We start from the raw sequence: 24,748 nt of genomic DNA, 5'->3' as shown, positions 1-24,748 counted from the left end.
GACCGTCACGCATCAGATTCTTACCTTGTTTTAACTTTTCGTACTGCTCTCTTGTTTCCAAAAAATATTCTTCAAACTGGAAAGAGGAGAGAGCAGAGTGTGACATCGCTGTACTTGAACATATTTTCTCCCGTAGGTGTCTGTGCATAACCATGTGCACAATGACCCAAACGGGCAAAAGAGAACAAGCCAGATCTTCAACTGCACAAGGGGCAAAGAATTAAAGCTGAAGGAGGGAAGGTTTAGATTAGGTATTAGGGGGAAGTTCTTTACAGAGAGAGTGGTAAGGTGCTGGAACAGGCTGCTCACAGAGGTGGTGAATGCCCCATCCCTGGAAGTGTTCAAGGCCAGGTTGGATGGGGCCCTGGGCAACCCTGTGTAGATCCAGGCCTGGAGGTTGGTGGCCCTGCCTGTGGCGGGGCGGGGGGGTTGGAACTCTATGATCCTTGGGGTCCCTTCCAACCCAAACCATTCTATGGTTCTATGAGTCTATTTGGGCACCAGTGTCCTGAGGATCCCACACCCATCTTCACAGCTGGAGAGGAGCAGAAGACCCTGCACCCTTCTACCTCAGAGCACTGATTCAGAAATCACTTCTGTGTGGGTAGAAACAGGTTACAGACATCTGTAGGAGGAAGACAGATCACAGCCAATGCCCAGGAAAGCACAGGGTAAATCAGTGATTTCCAACCCCGCACCACCCATGTAAGTCAACACCACTTTTTGTTTATACACATTGTAACTGCAAACTAAATAAGACTGAGTTAAGCTGGTTTTGCCCAGCTGGAAAACTCAGGTATTAAGAAGCTTTAAATAATTCCCTATTTTGATCCGTTACAATTAATTAGTTCAGGGGACTGACCCTAGCTCTAATAAACTCCAAACTCAAGTTTGCATCCCAAACTTTAACCAAACAGTGTAGTTACAAGTGTGCAGTGCCACTGCCTGAATGACTGTAGCCACCACCTTGGAGCTGGTAATCTTCCAAGTGCACGTGAAATTGTTCCTTAACCAGGCCAACTGAACACACCAGTCAGGAACACTGTACCAAGTGTCAACGAACCTCTACACCAGCTGCTGCCAACAGCCATCGTATGGGCTCCATTCGCCCCCTTCCATTACAGTAGGTAAGCCTGGGCTTCCCCGACATGCTTCTGAGCTCCTGGTTCCCTGAAAAACATTAAGCAGAAAACAGTGTCTCATAAAACCAGTGTAAGTACCATTGTATTTTGGTGGGAGGGAGCCTTTTGTTCTCACTGTGCCTGCTGGAATCACACTGCATCTAGTTTAAAACAAAATGAGGAACAGCCTGTGCTAGGAAAGATGTACAGATCTATAAAGCCTTCCCCAGTGATACTAGGGAGGGTTTTTAGGAAGACAAGCCAACACAGCCATGTTTAATAACATGGTATGAGTCCTGGGGTACAAGGGCCACCTTGCTGCATTTTATGGCAATTATACAAAGCCACTGAAAATCTTACCACATCCTCAGGGAAGTTATTCACTTACTGTTGTTGGCATCATCCTCATTGAAAAGGAGGAAAGAAGACATTTTACCTCTAGGCTGAAATCTGTCTAGCTTAGCCAGATGTCAGAGTATTTTGCAGCTTCAACTGCCATCCATGTCTTTCCTCAAGCAGGGCTGAATGAATTGTTACTCTTCCCTTTGTTTCACCAAACAGGCTGAGCTTCCTTGTCTGTCCTGTTAAATGGCTACAGCCTGTTTTCTTGCCACTTATGGCAGTCCTGAGGTGTCCCTCAAAGACAGATCTGGAACCTGGCTGCATGTGGCTTCAGGTGCCCCCAGAAGTACCACCCAAGGCAGCAGGGACCTGGGTGTCCAGGGGACTAGCACATAGGGGGATGCCCAAACCTTCCCATAACACCTCTCTCTCTGCACCAGGAGCAATAAGAGTGGAGCAGAGGCCTCAGGTCTATATCGAGCTGTTCCATACATAGGGACTATTTGTGCTAAGTGTTTGCAAATCCAGGCCTTAATTTCTCTGTGCTTCATTGCCCTAATTACTAAAGAATGGAACCAGCATTCCCCCCTCACAAAGATGTTAGCATCATGCATTAATGATTGGGAGAGGAAAAAAAAGCTTCAAGAGGGGTATCTTAATTGTGTCCTAATGGCTCAGAAACCAGAGTAAATTGCTTGATTTTAAAAAGTAATTTTTACAGATGACCCCAGTTTTCTCAGAGCTAAAAGCCAAAGCAGGTCTATTAAGTCTGTCGCACTTTGCATCAACAGTACTTTCCCATCTGAATCAGGTTCAGTACACTCTACTGATGCGGCTTCTTCAAGTCACAGTGCTTTCTAAGTGCACTTTAAGTACACTGGGAACATATTTTGCCAAAGCCTGATATTAAAGAAGAGAGACTGAGAGTTCTCCCATGAGCAATACTGCTAAGAATGATGTCATGTTACTACAATAAATAGGGATATTTGGGGTAATTTAAACAATAGAATGCAAATACACATAAAGGAAATAATGATCACCTCCAGCTTTTGAAGTGCAAATAGCTGTGGCTAATTGCAATGTTTTGCCTCTAAGACAGCAGCTTTATTAGTTTCTGCATGCTGCTTTTACTACTGGACAGTGCAACTTGCTTATGTGGTTCTCAACGGCTAACTAGTGCCTCCTTCATTATCACACTTCCCAGATGCACTGTATCCGTATCATTTCAACACATACTGCTTTGACTTATAACATACCCATACTAACTAAAAAAAAAAAAAGCCAAAGACTGCAGTACCAAGAATATAAAACTTAATCCTCTTGGAAAGCGTATCTATTGACTGCAGAACAAGAACAGAAGGAGTGAAAAGCCTGAGGTACCCTTTATGAGTTTTCATTAATAAGTAATTCTGTAAAGCAATAAATTATGTTAGAAGAATGACAAGAGGAGAATAAAAGCCTGTCATCAGCTTAATTTTAATTTTTTAATTAAGAATAACTGTCAGCTGTAAGTGAATTTTAATTGCCTTAAACTTCTGACACAGGAACACCTTGTTTTTTCACAAAGTCTCCTCAATCTTTGGATCCACTGGGTGTACCTCCATTGATATACAGGGAACTGACACATACAGTTCACATATAGACACCCACATTTCGGTGCCTGTGCCTGAAGCCAAGTCCTGCTGAGGGCTTGGTTTAATTACCCATTTCTATGTGTCTACCGACACTAGAGATTCCCTAAAGGTGGGCAGATACAATCCTCAGGTTTTTTGAGACAGGGCCAACTTTTTCTAACTTAAATCAGTATACCTCATCATCTGGTCTCTTGATGCCTTTTTGCATTTATTTGGGGAAGAGACAGGTAATACAGACAAGGATCCCTCGGGGCTTCTCTGGGTGCTCCACTATTTCTCTAATATTTTAGTAAAATGTTTGCAGGATGTTGTGTTAAAAAAACCCATCCACTTTTTATACAGTATGCTGATGTCTTATTAGCATTCAAGGAAGCCTGGTATAGCTGACACTCATATCTTACTCTTTGCCTTAGCTGAAAAGGGCCATCAGGCTCTTCCACATAAGCTACAATTTTCATAACGGAAGCATAGAATATCTGGGTTCCTTTTCCAGTTACTAAAAGTCAAATGTGAGCCTTTGCAGGAGCTGTAGGGTTCTGCCACCCTTGGAAATCTCCTTTTGAGGAAATGGCAGAGTTACTGATACAGATTATTGCTGAAAATGCTGAAGAACCCGCTCACTGGCCAACAGGCAATCCCCTGACCTGGGATTGCCAGACTACAGTAAAATGTTTACCTTGTTTATACAAAAAGGGAAAGGGACAACCTCTGGCATGCTGACCAAGACATGGAACTGTGCTACTCTGCTCCCTTCACCTGGGGAAGAAACTCCACATCACGACTGTGTAGTAGCTACCCGTCAAGCTGAAAAGATTCAAGAAGGTATAACAGATGTGTCATTCCTAAGCCCCAATCTGGAACTATTTTTTTGGTGGTTCTTCGTATTTTCTGAGTGAAAACCAGGTTATGAGTTATTCAATAATTGCTGTAAATGAATGTATGGAGGTTTCACCACTCAGTCTGAAGCTGAGAGCACAAGCTGGCCAAAGAAAAGATTGTAAATATTTATGCTGATTCTCAGTGTGCATTTGGAATACGCCATGCTACCAGGCAGTTACAGAAGCCATGTGGGTTTATAGCTTCCAGTGGAAGTAAAATATCAAATGCTCCACACATACTGGTGTTAAAAGCTAAACAATTACCAGATAAATTTGCTATCATTCATCAGCCAGCCCATACTGGCAGAAGAACAGAAGTGATAAGAAACAGTCTAACAGATGTTGCTGCAAAAGCTGCAGCACAGCAGCCACACGAACCGCTGGGCTTACAAGCAACCCAATGGCCTGGCCTGGCACTACTCACTCCTGAGAAATGGATGTTTGACTGCTCCTGCTGAGGAAATTGAGTCTTGGAAAAGGTATGAAGTGACCAAAGACTCCTAGGGAATACAGAGAGCAGATACAGAAAATTTTCCTACTTTGCTTTAGCAATACCCAATGCCCGTACCAGAAACACATCACCACCCAGGAGCACTGCACTAGCCCAGACACTACTGGAGAATTGGTGTGTGCCAGGAATTCATGCTGCAGACAAGTAAGTAGCTGTGTCTCACACATACCACCTTTAGCCTTACTGAATAACAAAAGACCTAAACCCAAAATTTGCCTATATGCAAGTGCTTTCACAGCTTTCATCTGAATGCCATATTCCAATCCTATTTTCTAGCAGGCCTTAACAGCATGACTGTCATGAGTTTCTCCAAGGTGCATTCCAGCAGCTTAAGCATTATTAGAGAGAGTATGGCCTTTCAGAATCAGCACTGATCTCACTCAGTAGGAAAGGCCTTTTAGCCCCGGAGCTGGAAGCAGAGTCCAGCATACCAAACATGCCAGCTTTCCCACACAAATCCAGAAGAAACCACCACAGGGCTGGAGGCTTGCACTGTGCTCTCCCACCCACCCTTGTGTCCCCTCAGTAGTTTCACTGCCACCTTCCCCAGCTCTCAACTGCACCATGGGAGTAATTTCCTGGTTAAAAACATTTTTCTTTCACACTCTCTCCCTCAGCTTCCAGCTGGCAAGTACTGAGCTATGCTCAGTCTACCTGGCACATAAACTAAAGAGAGCAGAGAATTTACATTACCTTAACAGATGCCCTAATAAATTTGGAAGTAGTTTAACTATAGCCATTCAAGCACCTTAAGAAAAAGGAACTTATAAACCAGAACTTACCTCCCAACCCTAACTCAGCCAACACCCAACAGAGGCAGGTTGCTCTGGGTGTTTATAGCTGGGGGAGTTTCCAGCCATACCCAATTAGAGAGAAAATCTCCCCTTGCTATTCAGCTGGCACTACCCAGCTTAAAGACGTAGGTGTCTGAAAATTGCCATCCAAGGCAGAAATTGTCTTTCTTTTTCAGTTTGCTGATTTGACTATACCATGAGGGTAGGCTCATAGTTTTCTACTGTGGCCATCTATTCAAGCTGCTTTCCTGGAATTACTGGGGTGTTTTATCCAAATACAAGGGTGAGGCATTTTAACACATCAAGAAAATGATTTAAGGTACTAGTAACCACTTACAGAATAACCACTAAAATTTCTAGGCTTATTTCACTGCTTAACAGTAAGGCAGGTTTTTATTTTCAGTGCTGTACGGCACAGAAAAGATACACAAGGTATGGAATAACAATGACAAGTTATTTTAAAATAAATGGCTGTACTAACACAGCACCTGGGGATTCCATGGAGAATCTCTAGGACAAAAATCTCTAGGCAGCTATCTTAAGGAAATTCCCCAAAGCTGCTCCTTTCTTTTTTCATCACAGCTGTGGTTTTTTGCTTCTAGCACAGCCTTTCAGAATGTAATTCTAAAGCTCCTTTCACATCTAAACGGATTCTATCAAGGGTGTTACTTTTATCTATAGCTTGAATACCTGTTCTGTTAACCCTTTGGGAAAGAAGTTTCTTCTACAAATAATTAGTTAAGCCGCACCCGTGAGTGTTTGGGCAGCTGGCATGGAGCCCAGGTACCACTGAAGTGATCTTGGGTTGGGCAATGGCAGATTTTAAACAGTGCATGTGCCATGCCCGGGCGTGTTAAATTCCCTCTGTGGTCTGTGGACATACTGATTGTGCTCCAGGTTAGACAAGTCCAAAGTCTTCCCGAAACGTACCTGCCTGTAATACTTGTAAATCATTCAACAGTGGGCTTGGGGGACCATGCCTAGCTTCTAGCAACGTCCTCTCAGAGGTGGGGACAGGGTTTATAACTGTCACTGGAGAATTAAACAAGGGGGGCGGGGCTAGGAGGGTTCTCCCCATGCTGCTTATTGAGCTCTTAAACTGAAACACAAAACTACTGTGATAAAAAAATGAGAGTCCACATGAATAGTTAGAACAAGCCATACGTTAGTCAAGCCCAGACTTTCTGCGACCCTCCAGCAACTGCTCTGTCTGTGCTGGTCTCTCGTGGGTGCTGAGACTCCCAGTTAACGTGCAATATTACAATTAAAACTGGTAATAATCCAAGCTTAGCTTTAAAGAATCTTTTTATTTTCAAATGGAGATGTAAAGAAGTAAAGAAGAAATTATTTTTGTCTGATGACCAGTTATAAAGCTGGACATCAATTTAGTTTTCTCCCAATAAAAGAATTTTTTTTTTCAATAAAAGAAACATTAAAATTGATCACTTGGAAATATATTAAATCAATTCCATCCTGTGAGACCTGTTCTCCTTTTGGTCATTTTTTTTGTAGTACCAGATCTATTTATACTTTCCTGACAAGGAGAAATAGGTTTTATTGACCACAAGTCTATTTCTTCTCTTATAAAACACCTTTGCTTTCACTGAAGATCATGCTTTCATGGAGTTTATAAAAACTTTCATGAGACCCTGTAACCCTAATACAGTTTTCAAGATTAATTTATCTTCAAAGGCAAATATTCTCTCCTTCACTAAAACCCTCTTACATGGATCTGTCAGCATAAAAAGATTCAACGGAACAAGATTAGTGCCCCATTATTTATACAATCTAGAACTATCCCACTTTTAAGGTACTCTCTATTCACTGTTTTGTAGCATGTTCAAAATTACAAAATGCATGGGGTTTAATGACATTTATGAGTAATGTTCTAACTCTGCACTTACCTTCTTGCAGATAACATGCAACTGCGTGTGAAATATAAAATATTAAAAAAAAATCTGTTTTAACTTGTCTTGCTCTCTGATGATGATATTTTCAGCCTGAGATTCATTTGTTCATGCTGCATATGCAAGTTTGTACAAATATAGAACAACAGAAATCAAGACTCAAGTAGGAAAAGGGGTTGCGAAATGACACCAGATGAAACCTTGCTTCATTTCCTGGTGAAAATTCTTGTTTGATAGTGCTACAGCTTCTTCATTTGGCAGTGGGTTTTGTTGCCTGCCAGGGCAGAGGAACTTCTTAATTGTGGCAATGCTGTGCTTACTCTTGCATTAAAAGCCCAACATTGAAAACAATGCAGCAGCTAAGAATAAGGACAAGAAAAGTTCTAATGATAAGCCTGTGAAATCAGCTTCACTGGATCCTGTTTCAGCGTTGATGGTGAGGCAGGAGGCAGTTTCCAAAGAGCCTCAGAGAAAATTAGATGCAAGTCAGATGGTATAAGTCTATGAGGGAACGTATAAGACTATGCAACCATCAACAGTGAGATAATCTGTCTTTCACAGCTGAAATTTCAGCTTAGCCCCTCAAAGATCAGTATCTTTCAAGATTTCACAGCATTAATTATTACACCCTTGGTATTACTTTAATCCTTTAAAGTTCCTGGCCCAAATGACATCCTCTAATAATGATTTCCACAGTCTTAGTGTGAAAATGTTGCCTTTCATTGCTTGCATTTTGCTGCTTTTGAGTATTGTATTCCACTTCTGTTTTAAGACAGGGGAGATGAGAGCCCTTTTCTGGCTCTGTTACTGGGATCACATGCATAAAAAATAATTTATCTAATAATTTTTTAACAATGGGATGCTAATTAATGTCTCACACACATTTCTCAGCTCTACTTTTTCATTTTCTTTTCTTTATATTTTACTTTGTTGGCTGCATTTCCTGATACTTATGTGATTACTCCTGCATCCTGTAAGAGTGCAAGAAACTGCCAAGCATTTTAACTTGTCATCCTTAAAACCTCAAATTACTATAACGTGTTACTTTTTGATTTAATTACCTGTAGAAAAGGAAACTCAAAGAGAATGGAGGGCACTTTCTCTCCTACCATCAGGATAGCTTCAGTTAGTTGTTGGACTTCTGCCCACAGAAGTTTAACAGACACAAAAGGTTGTAACTAGCCTGAGTCAAGAGGAAAAAGGCTCACAGGAATAAGAAAAAACTAACTACTTTTCTCATGATTGCTTCAGTACACAGTTGATGGAGATATTCATGACCTAAACCGACAGTTTAGCCCTGCTTCTGCATCCCTTAAAGGTCTTATAAATTGTACATGTGCAACAGTTGCTACATTTCCATAAAAACTCCAAATAAAGAATGGTCAGAAGAGAGAAACTGTAGGTATGTTATAATATATGTACAAAAAGGGGGAGAAGAGGAAGTCATTTGTGCACTGGGATCAGACATGAAGCTCCAGTTGCTTTTGTTCCCTTGTTCTCAAGGAGAGGTTTTCAATGCCAGTTTGATAATGGAATAGGAATCTGGCTTACCTCGCCCAGCTAGTTAGCAGCACTATAGACCTCAGTGCTCACTTCCCAAAGGCAACATCTCCCTTATGTATATACAAGCCTCTTTCCATCAACCTGTGCAGTGGGAAGTTAAATTGAATGTATGTATAAATAGAGCAGAACTGCCCTTGCCATAGCAGGAATACTGAAAGAAGGCTTTGGTGTGGTGAGAACCATGCTGAAACTGTGTACAGTCTTTATGCACAAGGTAGTAACATTAGGATAACTTAAATACAACAAATAGACTCACATTAGAAGGTGGGGCTATGTTTCACTGCAGAGTGTAGAGATTCCTAGTCTTCGACATAGGAAGGAGCAGAAGAGACAGATCAATCAAACCCATACACTTGTCCTCACCAGTCTGGATTGGAGCGGCATCCCTCTTGCTTCAAGGAGGACCAGGATACTAGCTGACCAGTGAAGTCTTACTCTATACCCTGGATGGCCCCTGCATCCTGGAGACTTACATTCTCTAGCCTCAACCCTGCACCGCTTCATGTTAGCATCTGTTACCTTTACCAGGAAAGTACCATGGCACTAGGCAAATAAACAGTGTGCCTGTGTTAAAGTTAAGATACACACACTCCTGTTACACCTTTGTTCTGTTGTGTGGACACACTTGGCTTGAGAGAACTTACAACAGAGAGATTCTTTGCAAAGGATGAGAGTTATACCATTTGTTTTGTCTCCATGCAACCCCTTCTTAGAGAAACATTCAGAAATAAATGTTCAAAGCAGGTTTTCAAAGGAATCCAGAACAAATAGTTCTTTCCCAGATTGTCCCTTGAGTAAAGTTCTCCTAGAGCAGAACTGTCTGCTGAAGGAAGCAAGAGTAGTTATTTCCTTGAGAAAGTGAGTGGAGGGATGATCTATGGTTGAAGTGAAGATGTATATCTGAGTAGGCTGGCACAGCTGGGGTCATACATGCTAAGCTATGGCATCTAAGGCTGAAAGATGAGGTGAAGCTCTTTTTCTCTTGCCAGAAAGGATAACATCTCCACTCCATCTGCTGTTGGACCACATTTCCAGGTGTGAGATTAAATGGTTCTGCTGCACTGCAAAAATTGGTCTGAAATGGAAAGTAGTAGTTGTAGGGTGAGCAACATAAACAAATTGTCCCCGGTTCTGCATTACGATTAGAAGTGATGCCTACAGCTAGATACTTCATGGGTCAATGTCAGAGGTGGACAGGGAGTTATACAACCATGCTGTTTCAAAATCTGCACTATACACCAAGGCCACATTAGCTTTTTTGGATGTCAGTGCATGGCTGATTATCCATGTCCTTCTGCTCCTCCTCTTCTGAGTTCCTGCTTCCCATGTCAGTGGGAATTTTGCTACACTAGATACATCTTGTTTATTCTTTCCCAGTGTGCATACTGACTCAGATCACTGAACCTCACCTTTCTTCCCTATTGCCACTGTCTTTATTCTTCTATCTTCTGTGAACTGTGCTGATTCTTTTTTAACCCCCTGATAAAAATGTTAAATAGCAAAGTGCCAATGATCTAATTGCTGTCTTCACCTACCCAATGTGTAGTTACGAAGGGACCGGTGCCAGACTCTCCTCATAGGAGCACAGTGAAAGGAGGAGAGGCAACAGGTACAGGCTGCAGCATGGGAAATCCCAACAGACACTGAAGAAGAAAGTTTTACAGTTCAAAGCCTGGAAAAGGCTGCTGGAGTATGTGTATGTGTGCATGTATGTGTGTGTATATATCTATGTGTGTGTGTGTGTATGTATGCCTAATTTCTGTCCTGCACTCCTAAGTGGCTTGTGGACATGCTTCTAGTCGTATGCTAAGAGGTTAACCATGCCTTACAGTTCAGATAAATTTCCATCTGGAGGCACCTATTTTTTCCACTGACTACAAAAGCAGTCAGGTTTAAAGTTACTGTACCACGCTCAGTCCTTCAGATCCTTCCCACGAAGGTTGTACTTTTTGGGCTGCACGCTGAGGATGGCTCTGGCCTGAACCATCTTCATGCCACCGTGGGCACTTGTTGAAAGAGTAGGGCTCCATCTGGGGACAGAAAAAAGTAACATCAGCCTAATGCAATGCTCACAGCTCTCACATTGTTAAAACAGAACTAAGAGACGCTCAGTAGCTGGTTAATCAGAGTATCATAGAATGGTTACGGTTGGAACAGAGCTCAAGGATCATAAAGTTCCAACCCCCCTGCCATGGGCAGGGACACCTGGTTACAGCTAAAATTACAGGGCCACAAAAATGATCAAAGGGCTGGAGCACCTCTCCTATGAAGGTGGGCTGAGAGAGCTGGGATTGTTTAGCTTGGAGAACAGAATCTTCCCATCCTGTTGAGAGGAGGGAAGTGAGAGAGCTGGGTGGGTGTCCAGTGGCCAGACAAGGTCACCCCACCATAACTGCTGACTGAAAGCAGCTGGTAGCCTGAGCCTAAGCACTAAATGCACACTCCTTTGATCATTTTGAGTGCATCTTCCCCCAATCTGGGCAGACTGGAGATTGGTTTGCATGGTAGTAGACAAGGTAACAAATCCTGGTAGAAGTTGTTCAAACCTGTCAAACACCTTACCTTGCAGTAACTTCCTAGACTGGTTTCTCCTTTCCAGAAGTGCTTCAGACTGAAAAGGTAACAAGGTGAGTCAGGAAAGATGACCTCAGGCTGCAGCCACCTCTCACATGGCCATAAACACTGGGATAACAAGCTGTTAAACAAGGGCCAGGAAAAAATATGTTTGGATGTTAAAAGGGGATTATTATGGAAACAAAAACAAAACAAAACAAATCTTAAAATATTTTTTTAATTAGACGTTTCTGTGTGTAAGTACAGTGACAATGATAACTGCATTGTGTAGGGAGCCTAGTGATGATGCTCTCAGAGATCAGGATTCACCAAGTGAAAAATCACTTACAACACCCTGTTTTTTAAGTGCATGTTAACTGCTGAACTCAAGTTTCCAGTACATTTTGGCAGCAGCTTTATAAATGCTTGAGCTGATCTACACAACTGAAGAGAGTGCAGTGAAGAAAGCCATACATCCTCGGAGGCTCACAACCACTTGTTCTTACTGCTTAACTTGTGCTGGCACCAACAATCTAGCTGACAGTGGGCCTGTCTGAGCCAGTAAAATATCACCCCTAAAATAAAAGTCTGGTGTTTTCAACTGGTTCAGCTTGTGTTGTAAGTATTAAGTGAAGCAGGAAGGGAGGCCTGGTGTTTCTGGTGAGCGAGTTGGCTGCAAAACCACAGCCTGAACTATTCGCTGTGAATAGGGTACGCAGTAAAACCATCAAAATAAAGTACAGTCCCTGCAGGGGATTTTGCATCTCCCTACTAAGCATAGAAAAAACCTATCAAATGCCTGCTGTAAGCAGTGCTAGGAACTCTCCAGTCAGTTGGTCTGACTAGTTTTGTCTGAATTTGGCATCTTGGGTCTTTTCGGGGAGCGATGCTTCATACTCAAGTATGAAGATGTGACACAAGAAGCATGCAGGAGATCTGCAAAACCTATATGAACAGCTGGATAGCTGGCACTTCCTTTGCACCATCAGAGGTGCCCACCCAAATACTAAATTTCCATTGGAATTAACTGCAACCTAACAAAACACAAGCAAACACAACACAAAGCATCTATAAAGATCCCATATGTTCACCAGAAACCATAACCTCTACTAAAGCCTATATCCTGGACTCACTATTAAATCAGTGACAGTTTTCCCAGTGCTTCTAATGGGAATGAACTTGCAATTCCATTGAGAGCGAGTGTTTTAAACCAGAACAGGTTGTATAGGACCAAACCCTTAATCCCACTAAGTGTAACTTTTGTTTGGCTGTCAGAATGATGCTGAGGGCTGCTTTGTACATAAACTAGAGCCTTAGTAGAACAAGGGATGAAGGCAAACCCAAGTTCTTCTTAGAAAATAATCAAAACTGCCTAACACCAAAGTGCTTTGGGACAATTAACAATGAAACAATTCCTGAGGTTATCATGTGTTCTTAAATAATTCTGAGCCGGGAATTATTGTGCCAGCACCATCAAGGACATGGGGCAGACTAGATGACCTTTAAAGGTCCCTTCCAACCTAAAACATTCTGTAATTCTATGATGCACTCCAAAAGTTAACCAAATGCAGTTTAATTGGCGTTCAGTCCACAGAACCAGTCTTGAGGTAGGCTGAAGTAACTGTCCCCTAACAGTTGTCAGTGTTGATGACAAGGTATCAGCACCAACTGTTCTTCTGCTCACATTCATTGCCACTGTGTCCCCTTGTTTATTGAAAAGCCTGACCACCAGCTATTAGGCTCAGCACCAACAAATACATTCAGACAGTCACCTCCTGTATCTTCTGCATCTTTGCTTGTGGAACTTTTGTTTGAACAGCGTTACACCACAACTTTCCTCATATTCTGGAGAAAAAGTTCCCTTAGCAAAGGAATTAAGATCAACAACTTCTCCAAACTTTTGTATTAAACTGACCTGATACCAAACCTGGGACTAAACCATAATTGCATTTGACATTAGGAAGGCAGGTGACAGATAAGCCAGTGCACAATACAAACGCTGTATTTCGGGCAGCAAGTGAGAAGTATTCATGGTGCTGAGAACTTCAGTCATGCTGAAGCTGGAGATTGATGAGCTCTCAAGTGGGACACTCATTCATCAAATATCAGACAAGTGTAACCACTGCATGCCAAGCAGCATCTTACTTCTCAACCCATAGCTAACACAGGAATTAAACAATGCCATTAGGGATTGAATACAAGTCTTTATCATTAATATAGAATTATAAATAACAGATATCAACTCCCAAGGTAACATCCTTCAGAGCAGCTTTTCAAAGCATAAGTACTGTTTACCCAAGTGACTAAAACCATTTTAAATTCTTTTGTTAAGTCATCTGTTGAAATGATTAAAAAAGAGAGAAAAAAAACCCCACTGAGTGTGGTAGGTATTAGACCTTAGATAGGAACGATACCAGGCTTGCATGATGGTTTACCACCTCTCCTTTGTATCTACCTTCTCTGGTTTATAAACGCAAATGAAATGTCTTTGCAGAAGGCTTATGGGTTAACAAGAAGGCCCTTCATATCAAGTGTAAAGAATTTATCCTCCAAGAAAAGTAAAAATGCAGGCCCCAATTTTCATTCATGACACAACATGACAACATGAAAACAAGTAGTTTATTTGGTTGGAACAGATTCTCTAGATACAGCAGTTCCCCAAAAATACCACTTGGCAGTCAATTTGTTTCCTCATTTAGTAATAAAAGCACAGCTTAGTTATAAAGGCACAATACTGACGTTTCAGACAAGTCTGTGATGTCTAGTACAAAACTGTCAAGAGAAACACCTCCCTCCTGCTTTCTTTAAAAACCACTTGTTTCATTTGACTGAGGGTATTAAAAAGAAAGAAGGAAAGGAAAGGAAGGGAAGGGGAGAAGAAGAGAAGGGAAGTGAAGCCTGAATTAGAAGAAATTGTCATATAAAAATCTGGTCTGGATCTCAGAAGTAGCAGAACATGCTGAAGCTGTCAGCTGGCAATTCACATTTGTTTCTCCTTTTCTCTTCCAAAAAGTCCCCAGGAAGACAACATGCTTGTTACCATTTAATCTACTTAAAATTACCAGAAAACTCTCAAGAAGAAAGAGGGGGAAAAAGCCAGGCTTGTAGTGAAGATATACCTGGCTACTGTATTTTGTATGAAAGAACACAAGATACTGCCCACTGCAACTCCTGTCAAGCACCCCTCCACCTCCTCCCTGCAGTATACTTGTACATGTGCAAGCCGATAGCTCTCTCAAACCCAGCATGGCTGTTGTTACAGCCAGCACACTAATTTGCTTTAATGTCATAATACATGCAGAGAACTCTCCTCACAGTCTCCACGTATTTATCATCAGGGACAGGTTTTCTCTGGCTTCCTGGCTGTAGAAATTTCTTGATTGTAGGGATGCTGCTTATCCTTGCTTTAAACGCCTAAAAGGTAAACAGTAAGCACATGGTATTTAAAGAACAGAAAGTAACACAAGAATCATAGAACCTCAGAATATCCTGAGTTGGAAGGGACCCATAAGGATCATCGAGTCCCAACTCCTGGCTCCACACAGGGCCAGCCAGGTCAGAGCACAGAACTGAGTGCATTGTCCAGGTGCTTCTTGAATTCAGTCAAGGTTGGTGCTGTGACCAGTGCCCAACCACCCTCCCAGTAAAGAACCTCTTCCTAATATCCAGCCTAAACCTTCCCTGTTGCAGCTTTATACCGTTCCCTTAGTACTGGTCATTAAAAAGAGGAGATCAGCCCCTTAGGATGAAGGAGTGACAAATGCTCTTGTTTTCTAGAATTGTCTACATACGACAGGCTGTGAAATACCATTTATCCCATTTCCAGACATATGAGTGTACTGGTAGTGTAAGATACCTGTAGCTGAGGAAAGCCTGAAAGCACATCTGACTTCTTCTCTTCTACCATTAAAATGGCTTCAAGAAGATGAACATCTGCCCAGCTGAAAGTATTGCCAACAAGAAAGTCCTGTCCATGGTCTTTCAAAACCTACAATTGTCACAAATGAAAACACTCAGATGTGGATACCCAGCTAGAGTTGATGTTTTCAAAATGCACAGGCATACCTTCTTTTACCATACTACCTGCCTCCTTTTCACCTTTCTTTCACATGCAACTAGGAGTACTACTAGTGTGGGGATATGGGAGCAGTGCCTGCAGTCACTGATCATTTTACAGGGTACCTATGACCAGTCCTCACAGTGGCAATCTAGAATCCCAGGGTTTCTCTTACCCATCCTTCTTTCCTCTAGCCCTGGGTAACCCCACAAACTGGACTACAGAGTTAGATACCCCCTTGGAATTCACTCCTTTCCAGCCTAATAAATCTTGAATTTTTCTGTATGTAGTCACAGCTTCAGTGGGAAAACAGTGACTATAAAAGAGAGGTGATCAGCCTAAAGCACTGGGGCTAGGGATGCAACAAGTGGCATCTAGGGCAGGATGAACTCTGCCAGCCATCTATAGGACAGCTGGTAATTAAGTTGGAATCTGTCTTCTCTTTAGTCTTTAGAACAGAAAAGTAGCTCTTTCTGTCAGATCACCCTATCTGTGTATGCTCATTTCTACTGAGAGCACCTGTTGGGTCCTGTGTCTCAAAGCAGCAGTTAGAGAAACACCAAGATTATGCAGCAGAGCACTCAAGACTAGAAAACAGCAGTGATAGCTGTGTATCACCGTGGTGAAAAAACCATGTAGGTACATTTGAAATGTTAAACGAGGCTGACAATTAGCTATTCTACAATGGCACTGCCTTTGCAATGCAGGGAGTTGCTACTGTAACTGCGGCTCACTATGTGCACACATCCTGTGGATTATAACAGCTCTGAGACAATGGGGATACTTGGACCCTTCAGTCTGAATGTTGCTGCTGCTCAGACGACAACATCTCACTGAGGAAATTCTGCACTGAACCCACACCAATATGCCTCCTACTCGGTACACACTGGACTGACCACCCTCTCATCTTTCCAGCTTGTAGACAGTACCATGTTCTGTTACTGCACTGATGCACTTATCTTCCTTCTGCTTTTGGTAAAATACCCGTTTTTCCCATTTCCTGGCAGAAGAATGGAAGGAAATGATCCTCCTACATACCTTTTCATATGCTGGGAAATACCTGCTTGTTGCCTTCTGTACTATAACGGCACGCTGCTTCTCTTTATCCTCAGCCGATAAGAATGGGAACATCAAAATGAAGCCCATAAGGTCATCAGTTCCTCCAACGTACATATCAATCCTTAAAACCAAAGCAAACAAAAACCTTAAATAAGAAGGTGCTTGTATGAGCAAAGTTTGAATTCTTAAGATCTGTGTGGTGATAGTAAAACCTGAATTTCTCACCGCTCTCATGACTTTTGCAGTTAAAAAAAAAGTCAGACTCCAAGTCTCACTCATCTCTATAGTGTTGCTGGCACTCTGCCTGCCTCATTGTCCAGGATTAAACATACAGACATTATAAAAGTTTAACTTTGGAGTTACAGATGACTTCACAACCTCCAAAGAAGCACACAGGCACCACAAGAGGTCACCCCCAACTGGCTTAGTCATCTGGGTGTACCCCACCTTCAGGGTTTCATCCAGGTGGTGCCAAGTAGATTAATCACAGGGTTGGAAATCTGAAGTATACCAGGTTCTGCATCAGGCTAAATTAGAAGTACAGCAGTTCTTCAGATTGTCCCTTTTTGTCCATTTTCCAGAGGTCTGACAGCAGGTTTTTTATTGTAGACATGACTGAAATGTAAATTAACTCCTCATGAATATGAAGAAAATACCTGTTAAAACAGTCTACCACAGTTTTCCAGCCATCCTATGTCATATGAGATTTGAGTTCCTGCTGTGTAATATGACTAACCACAGGTTTTATGGTCAGGCAACAGCTCCTCAGAAAAGCCTCTGCGAGGATTAAACACATCCTGTGGCATGAGAAGCTCTCAGTTACTCCAGCCAGCCTTAGGGTATGCCAGCTTCTCCCCTGCATCTAGCCAGTCTTCAAAACTGCTCTCACATGCTGTACCAGACCAATCCAAAGTCCTGAAACCTGGAGGTAAGCACAGCACATCCCAACACTGATGCTTCCTAACCCTGGCCCAAGATCAAATTAGCAAATTCGATTAGACTTCATTTCTAGTTGCTGGTACCACAGCAGGAATAGGCTCCAGCCTAAATCTACAACTCAAGGGCAGAGAATTCAGTTTGAAGGAAGAGGCATGCAAGGAACACAAGCTACAGGATGGGATGGCTTATTAACATGTCAGAGAAGCTGATAAGCCAAGACTGAGGCTCCTTGGGAAGCTTCATCTTTTTGTTACTTCCCTGAACCTGCTCCAGCTGATTCTTCAAGCTGTGCAGTTTATTGTGAAGTCCCTGTTAAAGTCAGGTGCTTGGTGAGCTGCCCTGTAGTTGTCCTTTTGGAAAAGCAACAGGAAATGGACATTTAAAAGCTACATATTGAGAGAGATGAATCACTTGTTTTTGCTTCACACAAAACAACATCAAGACCTGGATTTAATTTCACATGAAACCAGAAGTTTTTCAACAGCTTTTAGCTGGTTTTTTCCCCAAAGACCTAAACCATGAACTTTTTACAGTGCTGTGGAACAGCATGTAGTCACAGACAACCTCGATCTGCTTTTGCAGTCAAAAGTTAACAACTAACCATCACTTTCTGTTTACAGCTTTCTGTTTACACTAGTGTGACACTTGCATGACAGTTGCCTCTCCAACACTGTGTCAAGCTGTATTAATCTACTGAAGCACAATAAAACCCTGCCTCAAATGTTTTAATGCAAAAATAATCAAATTAGAACAAATCGGTTGCGTTGCATCTAACTGTGGCCTGCCAGGCTCACTGCATGTTGCGTGTCACTGAGGCACACAGGTGATTCTCTGGTTTGCAAGTATGCAACCAGTTCTAGATGTATCTAAGCCACTACAATAGATTCAATACTAGTACTGTTACAGTACAGGGCTCTCTCCTGCAGGTCCTTCCCATAGAGGTTGTACTTGGCTGCTATGTAGCCGAGGATGGCTCTAGTCTGCACCATCTTCATCCCATCCATCTCAACCATGGGCACTTGCTGAAACAGCAGGGATCCACCTAAAAGTAAAGCCACACATTATTCTACTAGAGTTAGTAATTTCCTGTCAGATTTCTTGCTGCCTTCAGATGACCGTTACTGTCTTGGTGAGCTTGCTGTGAGTAGTCATTATATTAAACCAGCAAACGTTAAATTACAGCAGTGCAGACAAGTCAAACTGCAGAACACAGCTACTGTGGATTAACATCCTTGGTTCACAAACATCTCACTGACATCGCAGTCAGGACTCTATACAGCAGCTTTTATGCTGAAGTTGAAATATAACGGAGACAATTACATGAAACATGTCAACTGAGTAGAAAGTGTCCAATTCAAAACAGATTTAAAAAATTCTGTTCCATTATTAAAAACACAGTTGAAGCAAATGTCAGATTCCCAGATTTCTCTCCTACAACCAGTATCTTAAGCTAAATCGGGACATTCCATGAAGTTTTAGGATATGTCTTTTCAAGTTACTGAAGCCCAGGGTAAGTTTGTCAGACCAGGTGGGACAGATAGACAGAGAACAGAACAACATAGAGGCCTGGGAAACTCTCCAAGTTGGAAAGACATCCCATTTCCAATTGCATCTGTCCACATATGGGTGGAAAAAAATCAGCCTCTGTAGCGGTTCACAGCCCTCAGTTTTACTCTCCTCTCTGCTGTGTGAAGGAAGTAAGTCCTATAGAGTCTTCAAAGTTTTCTCTTCACACGTCTTCTCAGAGACCAAGGAAAGTCTGGCCATGCTCTTCATCAGGTTTCACATGGACTCACCTTGCAGGAGCTTCTCATACTGCTCTCGGGTTTCCAAAAACTCTTCTTCAAACTAACAAAAAAGAATGAGGAAGAAAAGGAAATATGTGTCTTTTCATAAAAGGAAGAGAATATACACCATGTTTCCTTCCATTCCAGATACAGCTCTAAGGGAGAAAATACCAAGGGCAGAAGCACTCTTGGACAGACATATTTGACAAGTACTGCAGTTTTCCTCTCACATTGTCTCACTCCTTTCTTCCAGCAGATGCTGTACTGCATTTTGTTTCCCCTTCTTAACTATGTTATCCTAGAGGTGCTACCACTGTCTCTGGCTTGGCTTTGGCCAGGGGTGGGTCTGTCTTGATCCCTGCTAGTATTTGCTGTAGTGGACATGGGGGAAGCTTCTAGTAGCTTCTCACAGAAGTCACTTCTGTTGCCCTCTCCCTGCCCAAATTTGGGCCCACAAACTCAATGCATATCCCACAAAAAAAGAATATTTTAAAGTGGTGTCTTGCTTCTCTGGTTTACTGGAATACTTTTTCTTCCCACTCTGCTCTTCCCCTGCATGTGTGAGTCACGTGGCTCCCTTTGCCTGTTCAGGCTGCTCTAGATGATGCAGGTAGGACAAAATCTATCTCATGCTATAGCTTACTGTGAAGGGTGTAGCTGGTCAAGTGAGAAATAAAAGACAAATCTGTGTGTGAGTGTGCAACTGACAAGAGAACAGAGAAAGTAAATCTGTTGCTGTTTCACTTGGCACAGATAATACTTGTTATGCCAGGAACACATCTCTCATTCATCACAACAGCTCTGAGTCAGTAATTGAATGCTTAATTAAGTATTATGCATTCTTGCATTAAGCGAGAAACTGGTTCACAGTGTCACTGCTCAGAAGACATAACTTGAAGCCATACTGCTCTGTGTCTGAAGCAAGAGGTTTTAACTATGCTGAAAAGCAATTGCTCCTTTACATGGTGTCTTGAGATACCTTTTCTTTTTTGGTTAATTGCCTGTGACCTGCCTCAAAGACAAGCTCACCCCTGTGCAGCTTAAAGTTAAAAACACCAAAACAAACCTCCACGCCAGCTGCAGCTAACAACCAGCGAATTGACTCCATCTTGCCTCTTCCATCAAAGTAGTAGAGTTTTGGTTTTCCGGCCATGACTTCAATCTTTCTGTTACCTAAAACGGTTATAAAAGATAATGATTTAATAATGATACAGAAATCTGATAAGAGCTGCAGTAACAGTTCACAGGTCACTCACATGACCAAAAAAATAGTTAATTTTTGACAAAACCTTTCTGTAAAGCTTCAGTCTAAACTGATTTGGTTTTAATGCCACACAATCAGTATTTCATAGTCCTTTCATTCCTCTGACATGCAAGAAAAATAAGCACTAGGCTCCTAAGTAAGAGATAGTAATAATAATAATAATAAAAAAGAAATCATTAAAAGTTTTAGAAAATATAAGTTTTAACACTAGAGTTATTCAGTCACCACTGAAAACCAAGTTTGGATCAAAAGGGAGAAGAGGCAGTAGACAGGTTTTCTAATCTGGCAGCATCAAAGAATGCCAGAAGTATCTAAAGATTAATTCCACACATGCTCAGGAGAAGAACGGGAATGTATTTTCAAAGCCTCTCACTTTTCTTTTCAGCTGTGGTGATCCATGGAAAATATGTCATCTAGAAACAGTAGAAACTTAAAAATAATGACCAGTTTCTTCTGTAATAATCCAGATTAAACTACAAAAGTTCAGACTGTCACAGTACTTATCCACCTACTGGCCACATTTCTTTCTATTAATAAACCCTGTTGCTAAGCAAACCCTTACATTCAGTTGGTCAAATACACCATGCTTTGCAAGCAGCATTTTAGTTCTTGAACAGCTTCATAAATAAGGCTATTGTTATTTTTTCTTAATAGACTAGTGTTTAGGTCTCGGCAGAAATTGGATTCCCTTCCCATAAACCCAGGGAGTGTCAAATTTCATCATACTGGCACTTCATATGCAGAACTCTCCAACAGCAGCCCTTTGCTGCAACTGAGAGCTGTTTTCCCTCTGCAGGGAGGTTCCGTGTCGCTCCAATCCCCAGCTGAAGTGATGCTGGAAAAGAGGCCGCTGGCAAGCAAACAGTAACTCCCATTTGCAGTGTTGCAAGAGCTCCTTCATAAGCAGAGGGGAAGAGTAACCTTTGGAAGACCTTGAGCGCACAGGAAGCAAGCAATGTGCTTGTGAGCCAACAGGCATGAAAACAGAACACAAAACAGGAGGCGGCATCTGAGGCAGGAACTCAAATGAGCCAGGCTCTTTGGCCCTCCTGGTCCTTAGGGGCCTCCATTTTGTGTTAGGGAACGCTCCCTGGGAACTCAAATGCCGCCAAGTAGTATCTGTACTGGTGATAAACACAACAGTGCATGAGAAACAGGGAAAAAAAACCCAAAACCGACAAACCAAAGACTAAAGAAAAGTACCCAAGTAAGCTACGTAAAAGAAGAGAATGAAACAGGAGTTGCTCCTAATACAGCTAAATTCACAGGAGAAAAATCACTGTTGCTTTGGGGCTTTTTTAAACTTTAAGTTTAAAAAGTTAAAGAAAGAGAAGAGTCCCTTTTCCTCAGTGCACCTTCCTAAGACATGCTCCTAGCAGGCCAACTGACATGTCACAGGAGACAAGCAAGTCACTGATGCTAAGCATGGATCAGTGCAGCAAAAGCAAACAGAAGGTACAGGCACGGTCAGTGCTTGTCTTGCACATACTGGAGACTCAACAGGCTTTGAGGCAAGTTAGGGCATTCTGGTTCCTATCACTGAGCCTGCCATGCAATATCCGACAAGAAAAGTCCAACCTATGAACTGAAATGTGATGGGAAGAGACAACCCTGGGGATGGGCAAAGTGCTTCTCCCTTCCCTGCTCCATACAAAGAGCTGGGAGCCTCAGTCACAGGTGGGGCACTGGCTATTCCCATCAGCCCGCTATCTCAACAGCAAAAGCGATTTGGGAAAAAGGGTCTAAATTTACTCCCTTGCTGTGATTAATGGAGACCACTTCAGCTTATGGCGGGGGGGGGGGGGAATGGAACATAAATATCCATGCTAGGAGTCACCACTGCCCTGCCAGCCACACATACCAGAACACTGGTGAAGAGGCCCAGGAAAGCAGCAGTGGCTACCACATCCTGCCGATCCAAGGCTCCAGGACACAGTTTTCACTGAGTGCCTTCAGCAGCCCTTAGCCCAGCAGCAGGTGCTCTTTTATACCCTGCACCACGTAACACCAACACGGGGTGAAAAGTCCCTACTCGAGGTGTAAGTAACACGTAGTGGCTGCTGGGGCCAACCACTCCAAACCCTTCCATCCGCAACAGGGTCTTTGCAGATGAGATGCACAGTGGTTAATATGATTAAAGGGGGAGTTGTCACACTTTGACAGTGGTGGAGGGAGACAGCCGAACAGAAGCTCTCACGTAGGAAACGAGAAACGCTGGAGCACACAACACTTGTACGAGGGCTCAGGAAGTGCGGGGCGGGGGCCCGAGGCGGGGGGTTCATCTCCTGACCTGACACGCAAATACCAACCCGAACTCAGCTTAGCCCCCCCCCCCACCACCGGAGCCGAGCGAGCTGGAGGACACCGGGGTGCTGAGCGGGAAGAGAAGTCACAGAGCCGCACCTCACTCACACGAAGAGTCACAAACAGGAGCAATAATACTAAACACCTACACGGCTTTTAGGAAGCTTCCCGACGCAAATCCCCGCAGGCGAGTGACGCCCAGAGATCCGAGCCGCAACGCCTCCGAGCAGGTCAGAACCGACGGGAGCCGAGCACAGCCCCGCCTGTAGGGGCGGGCACAAGTGGGACGGCCACCAATGGGAAGCGTGGAATCTGCATGTGCCGCTATGCCCGGCGGGAGGGGAAGGTCCTGCCGCAGATGTGGGGCGACTCCGCAAGCGCTGCGCTCGGATGGGCTCTGGCCGTTGCAAGGAGCCGGGCCCTTGCGACACGGTGTGCAGCGGCGAGCGCAGCGGCGTTGCCGTGTGTTGAGAATGATCCTAATGCTGAGGATATATATAGCGGCAGGGCCGAGGATATGCACTGGATGTGAGGGCGATCTGGCTGCGACATCTGTCACCCCATCGATCGCCAGGGTCGATTCGGCTGATCTGGCTGGCTAGGCGGGTGTCCCCTTCCTCCCTCACGGCTCCACGTGCGTCCCTCCCGAAGCTGCGCGCTCGGTCGAAGAGGACGACCTTCCCCGATAGAGACGAACCGTTCAGCGGTCCGAGGGTATACGGTAGCTGCGCTCCCCTGCTAGAACCTCCAAACAAGCTCAAGGCCCGTGTCTAGGAGAACGTAGGGTAGTCAAGCTTCCAAGGCTGCAGACACATCCAAGTGAGGCGCTGCATGGGGCAGTCTGCCATTGTTTTCCCACCCGACGTGGCTCTGGAGTGGGAATGGGGGCAGCTTGCGTGCTAAGCCGGAAGGCAGCTGAAATGTTTTTCAACCTCTCACAGGTCCCTCAGGGACCAGGAACAGATGAATGATCTCTCGTTCTGCCTCTTCCTCCTGTTCTCAGGATGGTCCCTTGAAACCTCCCGTGAAGAATGAAAGTTCTTCATTGTCCTTTCACTAAGGACGGTCTCTTCAGGTTCCTTCCAACCCCTACGATTCTGTGACTCTGTGAAGGTCCAGGTAACCACAGTGTCAGTGGTAGGGTTGCGGTAGGAATCAGTCTAGAAGTGTAGGGGTTCTGGTCAATACCTCATGCAGTAGGAAAACTACAGGGCCGCTCACCAAGCACCTGACTTTAACAGGGACTTCACATTAAACTGCCTTTACGTGCTGCACAGGACAAAGAATTGGCTGGAGCAGGTTCAGGGAAGTAATGAAAAGTTGCATCTTCCCAAGGAGCCTCAGTTTTGGCGTATCGGCTTCTCTGCCATGCTAATAAGCCATCGTGTCCTGTAGCTGTGGCGGTAGCTGCAGTGCCTGTTCTAGGGGTGTCAGTATCTGCAGTGCCTAAAAGTCTCTTTTCCTTTCCTTCCCCCTGACAGTGCTGCATCATATCAAGTAGCATGCAGCAGATAACAGCCAGGGCCCAGCACAGTTCAGCAAGATGTGCTACCTTGGAATAGCTACAGCATATTTCTGATACTCTTGTCACTTTATCAGTATCCTGGAGCTGTTTGGGTATGAAGTTCCAAACCGTTAGGGGTGAGAAGGTCTCTAGGTACCTGTTTTGATGGAAAGACACTCGACTGTGGGCTTTTTTTCTAAAAAAAATAATTATTTAAAACCCACGGGCAGATTCAATATGTCACTGCTGCTGGTTTCGTGGATACAATGGAGGAATGCACTATTGCAGTTTGGAAGTACAACCACACTTATCACAACTATGAGAGAGTCACAAAATGCACTTCTGCCAGCACGTCAGTCACGAAATGCAGTAATATGGCCCACAGGAGAGTCACGTCACTCAGTGTTACTGCCCATGGGTAATTCGTGAAGTTCAATATTACAACCTCAGCGGATCCATGGAACACACCATCACAAGCCACAAACACACTAAATACTACACATGTTAGTCAATCACCTGAGGCTACAAGCT

The 24,748-nt window shown here is 43.4% G+C and overlaps 1 protein-coding gene across 1 annotated transcript in view; it reads right to left on the bottom strand.

Annotated features, from left to right (window-relative positions):
• The window catches only part of LOC311189503 (uncharacterized protein), a 28,336-nt gene extending 5,381 nt beyond the window's left edge, over nucleotides 1–22,955 (bottom strand). The window contains exons 1-9 of the mRNA XM_084261166.1: nucleotides 22,863–22,955; nucleotides 20,212–20,318; nucleotides 19,155–19,206; nucleotides 18,268–18,400; nucleotides 16,399–16,540; nucleotides 15,160–15,291; nucleotides 14,583–14,717; nucleotides 1,064–1,174; nucleotides 25–76 (exon numbers count right to left, since the gene is read on the bottom strand). Of these exons, the coding sequence (XP_084117292.1) occupies nucleotides 25–76; nucleotides 1,064–1,174; nucleotides 14,583–14,717; nucleotides 15,160–15,291; nucleotides 16,399–16,540; nucleotides 18,268–18,400; nucleotides 19,155–19,206; nucleotides 20,212–20,298 (844 nt within the window). The 5' untranslated portion in view covers nucleotides 20,299–20,318; nucleotides 22,863–22,955. The remainder of the gene's footprint in view (nucleotides 1–24; nucleotides 77–1,063; nucleotides 1,175–14,582; nucleotides 14,718–15,159; nucleotides 15,292–16,398; nucleotides 16,541–18,267; nucleotides 18,401–19,154; nucleotides 19,207–20,211; nucleotides 20,319–22,862) is intronic.
• Between the last annotated feature and the right edge of the window lie 1,793 nt (nucleotides 22,956–24,748).

This window comes from Gallinula chloropus, assembly GCF_964237585.1.
Source record: "Gallinula chloropus genome assembly, chromosome: 3".
Lineage (NCBI taxonomy): Eukaryota > Metazoa > Chordata > Aves > Gruiformes > Rallidae > Gallinula > Gallinula chloropus.
The sequence above is the reverse complement of the archived record's forward strand: the minus strand, read 5'-3'. Positions and strand labels throughout refer to the sequence as shown.